Raw genomic sequence first — 14,992 nt, forward strand, 5'->3', positions numbered from 1 at the left:
GTCGAAAAAAGGCTTAGAAAAATTTCCTCTAGTCGCCGACTAGACTCGAAACCAAGACTTCCTTTGTGCGGCCTAGCGCGGTGGTGTGCAAACGCCACATCCACTGAGCTACACAGGCTCCTGAGCTACACAGGCTCCTGAGCTACACAGGCTCCCTGATCTATTTTAATATATAATATTTTATATATTATGTCTAATATTTAATATATAATCATAATATTTAATATTATTATAATATTACAATAATATTAATATAAATTTGAAATAAATTTTATAATAAAATATAATATATATAGTCGATCTCTGGTAAGGGCAAGTGGGATTTTTCTCGAAAACTCGGGCTTATTGTCCCGTAAACGCATGAAAATTTACCGTAAATCCCACATTATATCACACAATAACATATTGTGTTTGGGTTAAAGACCAAGTCATCTCTTCATCAGATGCCACTTATAATTAGTGATAGTCTTGGGCCAGCTATCTCTGAAACGATCTCATTTGCTTTCTATAAGGGAATAAAATGCATTAGCTGATTTTATATATTGCATTGATTTATTTTTACACAATCTGCAAACCCTGTCCTGCAGATGAGATATAGATCTACATTAAGCCTCCAGTAAGGCGCAGTGGTCTTACAACGTGCAATGAAATTCATCTCTATGTAAGGCCACTTATAAACATTCATGTCTACGGTCGGACTCGAACTGCGGCTTCCTTGTATGAGAGCGGATACGCTAAAAGCAAAAGTACACCCTCTTTTACTCATTTCATGTGTGCGCATTTGTATATTTCGACCACAGATGAGAGAACTCTCGACACTTCTGTGCAAGGCAGAAGAAGGAGGAATCCATTCCGATAAAAGGGTAATCAATCCGTCTCGGGATGATGTTTATTATTACACGTCAGAAAATTAGCATTTATTTTATGAATATTCCAGTTTTTAAAGTTGTAACTATTTTGTTTGTATAACAGTTGGAAAATTTTCGTATAGTATTAACAAAATTTTGAAAGAGGTATAAAATAAAAAAAAATATTGTAGGCGAAATTTCTTTATTTATTTTAACGAATTCTTTTAACAGTCAACTCCGATATGCCAGCAGTTTCACTTGCAGGTTTCGTGGCCTGCTGAGGGACCAAAGGATCTGAGAAATTGGAACAAGGAGACTGTCTTCTAACGATTCTTTTTTGCAGAATGAATGTCAGCACATCATGCATTATTCTTTTGCAAGTGCCACTGAATCATTTAAAACCAGAACATGTTGACAGTACTGGATCCAGCATACAAAAAAAAAATAATAAATAACATAATAATAAATAAATGAATAAAAGAATCAGTGCATAAAAGCGACAACAAAAATCAAGCTAGTACGGCGATAGACAAACGCAAGTTATTTCACATCTTGGTGACGAATCGTACATCCCTTAATAATAAATTTAGTTTAATTCTTTCTCCAGTGTAAGCAAACAAAGTTTGCACCTGAAGTATCGTCAGGACTGAGACAACACGTGGTAAAGGTGGCCCAAACTCTCATCACTCCTTGTCTTAGTATCTCCCATAATGCAAAGCACATCTCCTTGCGGACATGTATAATGCTATGCATTAAGGGAAGGGCTACTACCCAGACAGGTTTCAACCTTTATTGAGGTCTCGTCAGTGGGAGCAAGGCCCAGAGGTGGTGATACTAAGGTGGAAGCAATGGAGAAGTCATATTTACCTATACGATTTGCCAAAAGGTATCTCACCTTATTATTAAATTACTCTGGATTTAGAGAAAGATGTTGGAAGGTTTTTGTTCCACTTGGTTAGGCTATAATAAATTTAGTTTAATCCTTTATCCAAGTGTAAGCAAGCAAAGTTTGTGCCTGAAGAATCTTCAGAACTGAAGCATCTCGTGGTAAACGTGGACCAAGCTCTCATCACTCCTTGTCTTAATATCTCCCATAATGCAAAGCACATCTTCTTGCAAACATGTATAATGTTATGCATTAAGGAAAGGGCCACTACCCAGACTGGTTTCGACCTTTATTGAGGTCTCATCAGTGGGAGCTAGACCCAGAAGTGGTGATACTAAGTCTCCACTGACGAAATGTCAATAAAGGTCGAAACCAGTCTGGGTAGTGTCCCTTCCCTTAATGCATAGCATTATATACATCTGCAAGGAGATGTGCTTTGCATTTTGGGAGATACTAAGACAAGGAGGGATGAGAGCTTAACTTTAAATATTGATTTGCTTGAGTCCAACTTTTGTAATGGTGAGGTTATCTTTCTTAGAGACTTTAATTATCACATTCAACTGCATAGATCAAAAACATAATGATGTTGAGACATTTGCTATCACTAATGCTATTACACAATTTGTTTACATGCCCTACCATAATAATAGATAACCTGTAGCATGAACATGTTATGGAATAATATTCACACAGCCCCCCTCAACCCATTATTGTCTGGCATTATGAGAATGACAAGCAGGATGATGCCTCATTTCCTTGTAATAGTGATTACTGTTTTCAGTCTTCTGATCCAAACATTTGCATTGAGCTTATCACTGAATTAATTCGTATTGGTATAGAAACATATAAATTCTCCATTTGTACTTTCGGTCTGGTTTGACAATTTATTACTGGGATATATAACGTGTCCGTGCAGTTAGCTGAGTGATTACGCGCTCCGCAACCATAAACCTGGGGAAGGAGTGTCCTGCATTCGATTCTCGTTGCTGGCATAAGGAGTTAAGGATCTTTCTCAGACATAGCCAAGTTAGCCAGTCTTGGGCGTGTAGCGCAGGGTTTTTCTCCCTAGTTTATCTGGGGTTTTTCCTCCCACAAAGCAAGCAAATTGATCATAAGAACACAATGCTTCACAGACAATTACAGATGGTTGAGCATGGGGTAACGACCCCACCTCTTAGTGAGTTATGAAAACCCAATAATAGGAGGCCAAGGCCCTACATGAGGCTATAGTGCCAAAGAAGAATATATAACGTAAATATTTGTGCCAAAGGAATTTCTTAACTGGAATATCCATAAAACATATTTCCCATTTATGTGTTCAAACCCATGAAAGTTTATTAATAAACCTATAGTACATTTGGTGCTGTGGCTGGCTTAAGCATTTTGTTTTTCATTTTTATCAATTGTATATATTTTTTGTAATTTTTTACATTGTACGGAAACCCTGCTCTAGAACATGAAACTTTTGCAAGCTACTTCGGGCCTTCAACTAGACCAATATATAGCACAAATTAAGGAAAAATTGAAAACAAACTGTGTTTTAAGCAAAAGAGAATTTATTTTTAATTGCAATTTCTCTATAATTTTCGATAAGCTGGTGTCTGTAGATAAATAAATGAATAAATATATAAATCTGTTATCACCTTTTATTTTTGCCAAATGGAGGAGCTGAGGACTTTTACCACTACCTTTTGGAGATTAAGAGGCTTTCATTTCCATACAATCACAGATAGCTGGCCCAAACTATCAATGATTATAAACGGCCTTTGGTGGCAGACATTGTCATCATCTCGTGGTCCCTATCCATAACTCATTATATTTGTTTGAAGTAGGGTGGGTTCTATGGTTTTTATGCATTGCTTCAATATTAATTTATGATTGTTTGGCATATGTGAGGCTTAGCTTTGCGTGTATAGATGAAATCTTAACTTCTTGGCATGGCAATGAACTGATAAATAATCGAGAAATATAAAATATAAAAACCCACTAACATCTTTTATTCCCTATAACAAGTAGGAGCGTCCGTTTTACCCCAGTCTAATATTCAGAGACTGAGGATGTTGTTCAATACCCTGATAATCAAACAGAGATAGCTGCCTGAAGATTATCAATAACCATAAACAATATCCGGTGAAGAGGGGAAAACAAACGTCGCCACTTCGTATTTTCTAATGCAGTATATTATTGTCTGAAAAGGCAGGTGTGTTTTGAATTCAGAACCCCAGAGATGATGATGGACACCTTAATGCCAAGTATGGCATTAGGGTGTGCAGTATCTAAATCAGCATCAGCCGACAGCAAAGTTCTTGGTGAGTTGTAAGCGGAATAGATTTTGAGCTTACCATCTGTGTTTGTGTATACTTCAATGCTTGTAATCTCTAAATTTGTAGTTGATGAGTTGGTTATTGAATTGTGCTTAATGTAGCTTTTGACGAAAATGGCAGTGCCACTGCCTTTGTAGTCCAGTCTGTCATTTTTATAGAACAGGTATCCTCTCAATTTCAGATTATCTGCAGGTTTTAGGTGAGTTTCATTTATTAGTATAATGTCTGGATTATATCTTTGTGAAAATTTGGGAGAGGAATTGGTGGCGCAGATAGCATCAGCCTGGCCAAAAATTATTGGGATCACTGAGACGTGGTTGACAGAAGAGGATATAATAACAGGAATAGAAGTCGCTGGGTACAGCATTTTTCGGCAGGATAGGAAGGGAAAGCGTGGTGGTGGAGTACTGCTTATGATAAGTGACGACCTATGTCCTCTAAGAGCGGAGACTTTGGAAGGTAGTGACACTAATGATTTTGAAAGCATATGGTGTGAGGTAGCGATAGGCAAGACGGGATATTTAGTGGAGTGTTGCTACAGAACCAGGAGTACAGAGGGCGGGGACCAGGAAATGTTTAGACAGTTGAGTTTGGCAAGTGCAAGAAGAATGATTGTTATGGGAGATTTTAACTACAGTAGTATAAACTGGGGAGAGGAAGATGCATGTAGCAATAAGGGAATGGAATTTCTAGATTTCTTGAGGGACAAATGTCTTAGGCAACATGTAATAGAGGGGACCAGAGATTCAAGAGTTTTCGATTTGGTTATAGCATCAGAAGAGTTGATAGTAACTGAGATGACATCTCTCCCACCAGTTGGAGAGAGTGACCATATGGTTTTGACTTGGAAAATGAATAGACATGCAGGAGTATCAAAGAGACGGGAACGTATGTAAAATTATAAGGCAGGTGATTATACAGGGTGTCCCATAATTCACGCAATATTTAAATTTAGCGCCATTTGTGCGGTAAAGTGTTGCCAACGAGAAAAAAATAGACAGCGTGACAGCTGACAGTTCAGGGTTATTAAAAATGGAGCGCTACACGAAAGAACAACGCATTTTCATTGTTGAGCAATATTTTAAAAATAATGAAGGTTTGGCAGCTACAGTTCGCAATTTTCGTACAAAATATGGTCGGAATAGTGATTTAACTTCATCAACTGTGAAAAGATTAATTAAAAAATTCAAGGAAACTGGATCAATTAGTGATCTTATACACTCTGGCCGTCCTTCAACAAGTCGTTCAACAGAAAACATCGAAGCAGTTCGTGAGAGTGTTGCTGAGAGTCCAGGAACATCAATTCGGCACCATGGTCTTGATTTGGGCATTTCGGGAAGCTCTCTACAGCGTATTCTCACGAAAGATTTGCATCTTTATGCTTACAAAGTTCAATTGACTCAAGAACTGAAGCCTACTGACCACACACAGCGAAGAGAGTTCGTTGAATGGGTTATGGAACAACAACAAGTGGATGCTTATTTTTCGAAAAAAATCATCTTCAGCGATGAGGCTCATTTTCATCTTGATGGCTTCGTTAATCGACAAAATTTTGGTATTTGGGGTTTAGAAAATCCACGAGTGATTGTTGAGAAACAAATGCATCCACAACTTGTCACTGTTTGGTGCGGATTTTGGGCTGGAGGCATCATCGGTCCATTCTTCTTCGAAAAGGCTTCTGGTAAGGCAATAACAGTTAATGGTACTCGCTATGGCGACATTATAATCCAGTTTTTTCTGCCTTAATTGAGATATGGATGTGGACGACATGTGGTTTCAACAAGACGGTGCCACATGCCATACAGCCCGAGAAACAATTCAATTACTGCATGAGTCATTTCCTGGTCGTGTAATTTCCCGTTTTGGTGATCAGAATTGGCCGCCCAGATCATGTGACTTAACGCCGTTGTTTTTTCTTTGGTTTTTTTTTTTTTTTTTTTTAAGTCTAAGGTTTATGCCAACAAGCCCACGACCACTCACGCCTTGAAGGAGGAAATTGAGCGCTGTATCAACGAAATTCAGCCACATTTATGCAAAACGGTCATGGAAAATTTCGACAAAAGAGTGCGTATGTGCCAGCAAAGCTGTGGAGACCATTTACCCGATATGCTATTCCATGCATAACCCTATACTGTATACTTTATGAATCAATAAGAAATTACAATTTTTAATTAAAAACCTGTGTTTTCTATCAAAATTACTTCTTGCGTGAATTTTGGGACACCCTGTAATAGTCTAAGACGTCAACTTGGGGAAGTTTCATGGAGGGAGGAATTGGAAGGCCAGGATATCATTAGTGCATGGGAAATTATGAAAGAATATTTGTAAGCCGCAATGGTAAGTTGTATACCACGAGTAAAGAAGAGGACACAATTTGGAGTAAAGTGGATGACAAACAATATTAAACAGGAATTGCATGTGAAAAAGAGGCTGTGGTAGAGATATAAGGAGACAGGAGAAGATGCATGAAGAGTATAAGACACAGGCCAGAAGAGTGATTAGTATGGTAAGGAAGATGAAACTGGAATATGAGAGGCGATTAGCCCTAAGATCTAAAGAAAATCCTAGGGAAATTTTTTAGATATGACTAGCCAGTAGGAGGAGAAATGACTGTGGAATAATGATATTGTGGGATAAAAAATGGAAATGGAGTTACTGATGCAGACAACATAGTAGAATTGTTCAATGAACAATTATTGGAGTATTTCATCCTGGAGGAGTCAGTTTTAATGCTAGAGGGATAGGGCAGGTTCGAGGTTTAGAGGTACAGGAGGAGAGTGTGTTTCAAATACTGAGTACTCTGGATGTCAGTAAAGCTGTGTGACTGGATGATATTTCACCACGAGTTTTGAGCGAATGTGCAAGGGAACTGACAGTGCCTTTGAGCTGGCTTTTCATTGAAAGTCTGGCTACTGGAAAGGTGCCCATGGAATGGAAGGAAGCTAAGATAGTGCCATTGCATAAGGGTGGTAGCAGACTGGAAGTGTCTAATTATAGATCAGTTTGTGTGTCACCAGTAGTTACTAAGATCTTGGAGAAAGTAGTGAAGGACCATATACAGCATTGGGCAGATGAGGGTAATGTTATCTGTGAGAGTCAACATGGATTTGTAAAGGGGTGCTCTTGTTTTAGCAATATGCTAGCCTTTTATGATAAAGTTACAAGAGCATTAGGCGAGGGAAAGGCATATACTGCCATTTTCTTAGACTTTGTGAAGGCATTTGACAGGGTGCCACATGATAAGCTGATATTTAAGTTGCAGCACATGGGTTCTGGATGTCAGATTGGTCAATTGGATTCAGGATTGGCTGGCCGATAGGTATCAGTGAGTTGTGTATGGTTGGGCAGTTTCAAGGAAGCAGAGGGTCCCACAGGGCTCAGTGCCATGACCTATATTGTTTAACCTTTATATCAATGACATTTTCAGTGGATTGCAGGGGGGATGTTCAGTTGTTTGCAGATGATGCAATGCTGGGAAGGATTATTAGTAATAGCGCAGATGCGGCAGCCCTGCAAGAGGATTTGAATAAGCTAGATAGATGGGCAAATTGAATGGGGGTGTTGGTTTAATGCAGCAAAAGGTAAGGTCTTGAGGTTTGGGAAACATCGATGGGACACTGCATACCCTATGGAAGGAGTTACACTGGAGGAAGTAGGGGAGACAAGAGATCTGGGATTGATGATTGATAGAAACCTGAAATTCAGGGGACATATTGCAAAGGTGATGAAGGTAACACAGAGGATTGCTGCAATAGTGAGAAGGACACTGACCTGCAGAGATAAAACAGTTATCATTCCATTGTATAAGACCCTGATCAGACCACACTTGGACCATTGTTCTCAAATTTGGTCCCCAGGATTTGAAGGGGATAAATTAACGTGGAAAGGGTACAAAGGCGGATAATAAAGATGGTTTCAGGACTGTACAATGATAGTTATGAGGATCGGCTGAGGGAATGTGGACTGCAGAGTTTGGTGGATAGAAGAAGGAGAGGTGATATGATTGTGACTTTTAAACTGTTGAGAGGTGGTTACAGGGTTGACCCTTGGGAGTTCTTTTGCTTGGTTGAACAGCGGGAAGGAGTGATGACAAAGAGGCCATCCCAGGAAGTTACGAAAGGAAACTGTGAGCAAAAGGGTGAGGAGTGGTTTCTTTGCATGGAGGGTGGTTGAACCGTGGAATGCATTATATATTTTATTTAATTAACTGCTTAATAATAACCCCGAACATTCACAATGCATTGTGGTAATGTTCACTCACCAAGAACTTTCCATCTAAAAAATCTATGCAACAGGAAAAGGGTCTCGTTCTTCCCCCGTCACTTGCACTTCTTTTATAATCCCCTTCATATTATTTCAAATATCTATATATTTATTTCGAGTACACACACACACACATATATATATGTAGTTTTTTTTCTTCCTCCACATTCTGTATGTGATTAGGTTTTTTATTTAGCAAAACAGGCTAACTGGCTAGAGAACACATGCAATTAATAGATATAATAATGTCTTTAGAGCCCTAATTGCTTTCATCAAATCAAATGAAACTAATCTTATGTTCAACATACATAACATGTTGAAAGTTTATTTTTCACTTGGTTAGACTATAATAAATTTAGTTTAATCCTTTATCCAAGTGTGAGCAAACAACGTTTGTGCCTGAAAGTATCTTCAGAACTGGGGTAAGGTGGTACAACACCGAGCAACTTGTTGCAAAGGTGGAGCAAGCTAACATCATTCCTATCTCAGTATCTCCCATAATGCAAAACACATCTCCTTGTGGATATCTTCAGAACTGGGGTAAGGTGGTACAACACCGGGAAGCTCGTTGCAAAGGTGGAGCAAGATGACATCAATCCTATCTCAGTATCTCCCATAATGCAAAACACATCTCCTTGCAGATATGTATAATGTTATGCATTAAGGGAAGGGCCACTACCCAGACTAGTTTCAACCTTTATTGGGGTCTCTTCAGTGGGAACCAGGCCCAAGAGGAGATAGAAGGCAGAAGCATTAGCAAGGTCATCTCTATCTATAGGAGTTGCCAAATGGTGTGCCACCTTTTTATTAAATTACTCTGGATTTAGAGAAAGATGTTGAAAGTTTATTTTTCACTTGGTTAGACTATCATAAATTTAGTTTAATCCTTTATCCAAGTGTGAGCAAACAAAGTTTATAATTACTGATCTCAAGTCAGTCACTTTTTACTTCTCATCACTACTTATTGTATTATTATTATTATTATTATTATGATTCAGGCTTCCATGGAGTCAAAAGCTCACCATGGGAGGTCCTTCCTACAAAAGACAAAGTCTATCATAGCACTCCTTGAACTTATTGACCGTTCGTGCTCTCTCACCACCCTATCAGGTAATGCATTCCAGGGTTCAACCACTCTCCATGCATAGAAACCACCCCTCACCCTCTTGCACACAGCTTCCTTTCGTAACTTCCTGGGATGGCCCCCTTGTCCTTGCTGCTTCCCCCTGTTTCACAAAGTGAAAAAACTCCCAAGTCAACCCTGTAACTACCTTTCAACAGTTCAAAAGTCGCAATCATATCACCTCTCCTTCTATCTACCAAACTCTGTAGCTCACATTCCCTCAGCCCATCCTCATAATGTATAGTCCTGAAACCATCTTTGTTATCTGCCTCTGTACTCTTTCCACAGTTAATTTATCCCCTTGAAATCCTGGGGACCAAATTTGAGAACAGTAGTCAAAGTGTGGTCTGATCAGGGCTTTATTACAATAGAATGACAACTCTTTTATCTCTGCAAGTCAGCATCCTTCTCAGTATTGTAGCAATCATCTGGGTTACCTTCACCACCTTAATGCTAAAGCACAATTGTAATTTTATAAGAATAAAATCCATTCTGTAATTTCTTTTACAATATATTATTATTATTATTATTATTATTACCCAAGACCCCATGGAGTCAAAGACTCATCTGGGAGGTCCTTTTATCAAACACACAGATCATCATAATAGTGGGAGATCCCCTGATCTCCCACTATTTTCCGTAGAACCACTCCAGCATTGATCCTATAACAACCCCTTAATAACTTGTAGGTGTCTATCATATCTCCCCTCCTCCTCCTGTCCACTAGACTCTGCAAGTTGCATCTTCTCAATCTTTCCTCTTACTCGACATTCCAGAGGTCAGAAACTACCTTAGTCAGTTGCCTCTGGAGTATAGTATCGCATAGCCTGTGTCCTGTGCATATGCTTGTTTGAGTAATTAGTTTTATTATTATTATTATCTGAGACCTCCAGGAGTCAAGGACTCATTGAGGAAAGCTATAAATCACCCAACCAGATGTCATACCTTCTCTTAAATTCATTCACACTAGATGCACCTGCTACCATTAAAGGCAAACTATTCCACTCACTGCTTTCTGGGAGAAAAACCTAGATTTTACCCCTTTCTTGACTGTGAAAACACTTCCATGGATGTTCCCATGAACTTTCTCTCTCTCCACCTTCCATATAACGAAAAATTTCATCAGTTGATACCCTACAACACCCATTCAAAAATTTATAGACGTCTATCATATCACCTCTCTTCCTCCAGACCAGTCTGTAATCCACATACTCACAATCTGTCCTCATAATCTAAATCCCATAATCAGGATATAATCTTTGTAACTCTTCTTTGAACCCTTTCCACAGCTTCTCTATCCCCTTGGAACCTGGGAAACCAAATCTCTGCATGATAATTCAGGTATGGTCATATCAAACTCTTAAAAAGAAGCAAAATGACTTCCTTATCCTTACATGTCAAGGTTCGCTTCAACATTGCAATTATCCTCCGAGTTGTATTTGCAACTATGACTATGTGACATTTGAATTTAAAATTCTTATCCACCAATATGCCAAGATTCCTTGCCTCCTCAGTTTCTTGTGGCATAATCACACTAACATACTATACTGCTGGAAATTCAATCATGCCTTAGTGCATAACTTTACACTTCTTAGCATTAAACTGACAGTCATCTTTGTTTGCCAAAATTTCCCACCTATTCAATTCATTTTGTAATTGCTGAATATCAGTAGCATCCCTGATTGACTTATCTATCTTTGCATCATCGGCAAACAATTGCATAACTGATGTTAGATCCTGCCTGATGTCATTAATGTAGAGATTGAACAATAATGGCCAAAGGACTGAACCCTGAGGTACACCACTGGTCACCTTAAATCTCATAGATTCAAACCCACTGTATACCACTTTCTGATATGTCTGTCAACCATCTCTTGATCCAAGTCAAGAGTATATATTCCAATCCCGTATTCTCCAGTTTATGCAATGGCCTTTCGTGTGGTATTCTATCAAATGCCTTAGAAAAATCCAACGTTATCATAGTTATCCATTCACTTTATCCAGCTTGGCCGTAACATTGTTATAAAATACGAGCAAATTGCTAAAACATGGCCTTCCTTTAGTAAACTCTTGCTGTTCCTTGAAGAGTATAGAATGCTTGTCTACCTATTTTTGTATGCGAGTTCTTACCAACTTCTCTAAAATCTTCACTACCACACCAGAGATACTAATAGGTCGGTAGTTAGACACATCAGTTTTTGCACCACCCTTGTGCAATGGAACTATCATACATTCTTCCATTCCTGTGGTATCATTCCTGAGCTGAGACTCGAGTTATACAAATGCATGAAAGGCCTAGCCAATTCAGCTGAACATTCCTTTATTAAACTGGCTGATATTCCATCTATCCCTATTAACAAATTCTTATCTAGGTTATGCAAGAGCTCTTCAACCTCATTTTCATTAGCCTCTAACTCTTCATCCAACATAACAGTAGGACTGTACACCATTTAGTAATTAGTAATAGTAATTAGTAATAAATGTTGGAGTAATTAGTTTACATTCAATTGGCTCCATAAATTCTTCACAATGAATGCTGACCATCATGTAACCTTGAATGAAAGAAAGATCCTATTGTAAGGCCATAACATTTGCTCTCCTCCTCATTGTTTTTTCCAACTTTACATCATCTTCAAACAGCTGCATATCGCTACTAATATAAGTGATATTTATTTGAAAAGTTAGAAATCAGTTAGTAATGAAGATATTTAGCAGTACACGAGCAATAATTTTTTAAAGTAAAATATGGCTTTTTTTTTCTTTAGCCTAGACCTGCAAAGAAAGAAGAACTGCAACTAATTCACAGGTAGTTTTGTTCTTAACATATAAAGGCATTGAGTGTAATAATGAACTTAACTCATGGTTTAGGTTATTAAGAATATCTTATATATAAAAATGACTGTCTTGCTCTTTCTTTTTTTTTTTGTTTTGCTGTGTGGCATGTGCCGCATGTGGCTCTTGGCTGAACAAAGTGTGGCTCTTTTATATTGAATTAAAAGATACATAATTAATACAAACAACTAAATATTGTTTTTTGATATGGCCTGTTCGTGGCACTAGATACTATGCATGTGACGTTGTTATGCATGAAATTTTATGACATGAAAACTGACAACTACTTTACATTTGAAATACCGCTAAATGTTAACCTTGCCTAAGATAACTAGCACCAGCGAAAATTTGAACTAATTGATCAGCTGTCCTGTTAAACACCACGGTTTTTAGATACATACGGATTTTAACCGTCAAAATAAATATTCTGTTAGTTAACTTATTTATTGTGGTACTAAACTGGTGTTTAATTTAATGTCAGGTAATGTTATGCACAAATTAATTTTTATTATGTTATTATGTTGAATTTGTGTTTTTACTTGCAGGTAAATTTTTGATAATAACCCTCCTAATGAGTTCAAGAAAAAGAAAAATAATCGAAGAAAACAGAGGATTCAATAAAATGTGGATAGAGAAATTTGCAATTTATAGAAGTAAATGGAAATCCGCAATGTTTAATTTGCCATTGAGGTCAGGTGTTGATAATAATAATAAAATTGAATGTGAAAATTACAGAGCAGTTTTGCCACTGAGTGTTACTGATGAGATTTATTTAAGTATCACTTTTTCAAAACAAATGCTGTAGTCAAAAAATCAATGAAATGTTAGAGAAATCTGTATTTCTAAGTTTTGTACAACTGAAAAAATGGCATATGATAAGGAGTTAAGAAAATAATTCTTCTTTTAAAATACTATATGTATATTATGTCAATTGGATATGAAAAGCCATATATAAGCTAAGAGTTTCCGTAGCTGAATCAGTATAGATGAAGCCCTTTGGTTGGAAAGACCTGGGTTCAATTCCTGTCAGTGATGTGAGGAACCTTTATCTCTTTTGACTAAAGGTGAGTTAGCTGGTCTCATATGGAGGTAGTCGGGTTTTTTCCATCTGGAAACTGGAGTTTTTATTCCCCCAGAACACACATGGATTACAGTCCTGAATACATCCCAGCCATATGCTGGTCCTGAGCCCAGATAAAATGGGAGGGGGAAAGCAATGATGAATTACCCTGTAGAAATCTCACCAGGAATACTTTGGTGGCATAGCCTACAAAGTCACCTACAGTCGGAAACGACTAAAAAGGAAAACCAGGAATATATAAACTATACTTGAGTTCTGATTCAGCAGACAAAAAATATATATAAGATCTAAAATCAGGTATAAGCAGAGGTAAGCACTGTATCCAAATGTTGTTCATCATCTACAATATATGGGTAACATTATGAATGAAAGTGATTTTAAACACCTGATATCATTATCAGAGATATTAAACTGAGCTTTTTACTTTATGCAGATAATGTTATATTCTTAAATAAATCAACCCAAGTTGAATGACTGCTGTAACAATTTTGGTATGAAATTTGTAAGTTAACCAATTTCATATGGAGGATGCATGATTATATCTTCCAGAAACTCAGGTTTGATCTCTTGCATAATAGACAAACTGGCCAGATGAACAACACACACATACTTGACTGGTCTCCTAGCTATAGTTGCTTCAGCTATAATTCAGAACAATGTAATAAGCAAAATATATGTGAAAATGAGTATCAAAAATTTCAAAAGGTATTAAAATTAAACAGGCAGGAACATGGAAAACATTAACTGCATTCTGAGTAATGAGTTATAGAGAAGATTGTCATTTCAACTGTTTAGGTAAAACTTTTAATTAAGACAGCTAAATATAGAAATACACAGTAGAATTAAATACAGTTAGTATATGGAGTCCACTTGAATAAATTTATGCAGAATAAGAAAGAAATAAGTTAAATGCCAGAGTTTGCAGTATTAGATAAGAAAGCACTAAGGAAATTTAAGAGAGTGGACAGATGGTATCAATAGTTGATGAAAATTCCAAAGATGTTGATATTAGTAGTGTTCAAGAATGTGTCAAGAATGCAAATCTAAGTTAGTATGGACATTTAAACTGAATGGGAAATGTAAGCCATTACAAAACTAATTATTATTATTATTATCTTAAGATGCCATCTACATGATAGCATCTTCCTAGAAGAACCTCCTAGATGACTCATCCAGGAGGTTCCTTTATCATACATAATAGTTCATTGTACTGTGCCTTCAACACATTCAAATTCTCTGAAGACACCATGCTCTCAGGAATGCCAATCATTCACAAACTCTCCATACAAAAAACCTGCTCACCCCCCCCCCCCCCCCAGCTCACACCTGCCTTATACAGCTTCTAGGGATAACCGCTTGTTTGCCCCCCCCCCCAATCTCCCACCATTTTTTATGAAAGCCTCTTCAATTTTACTATTATAACAACCCCTTACTAACCTCTAAGTCTATCATATCACCTCTCTTCCTCTTATCCACTAGACTCTGTAAATTGCATCTTCTCAATCTTTCTTCATATTTGACATTCCAGAGATCACAAACTATCTTAGTCAATCGACTCTGTACCCTTTCCAATATCTCTTCATTGTATTGAAAACCAGGTGACCAAATCTTTGCACAGTAATTCATATGTGGCCT

General features: G+C 37.5%; 1 protein-coding gene across 3 annotated transcripts in view; it reads left to right on the forward strand.

The window, feature by feature from the left end:
• Positions 1-14,992, forward strand: part of LOC150098116 (polyamine deacetylase HDAC10-like) — a 420,755-nt gene that overhangs the window by 58,771 nt on the left and 346,992 nt on the right. For all 3 annotated transcript variants that reach the window (XM_090406206.1, XM_090406205.1, XM_090406204.1), the window contains exon 5: positions 12,210-12,250. In XM_090406206.1, coding sequence (XP_090262332.1) covers positions 12,210-12,250 — 41 coding nt within the window. The remainder of the gene's footprint in view (positions 1-12,209; positions 12,251-14,992) is intronic.

Source organism: Typopeltis vanoorti, chromosome 16 (genome assembly GCF_054136105.1).
Source record: "Typopeltis vanoorti isolate ZY-2024b chromosome 16, IOZ_Tvanoo_1.0, whole genome shotgun sequence".
NCBI classification, from domain to species: Eukaryota; Metazoa; Arthropoda; class Arachnida; order Uropygi; family Thelyphonidae; genus Typopeltis; species Typopeltis vanoorti.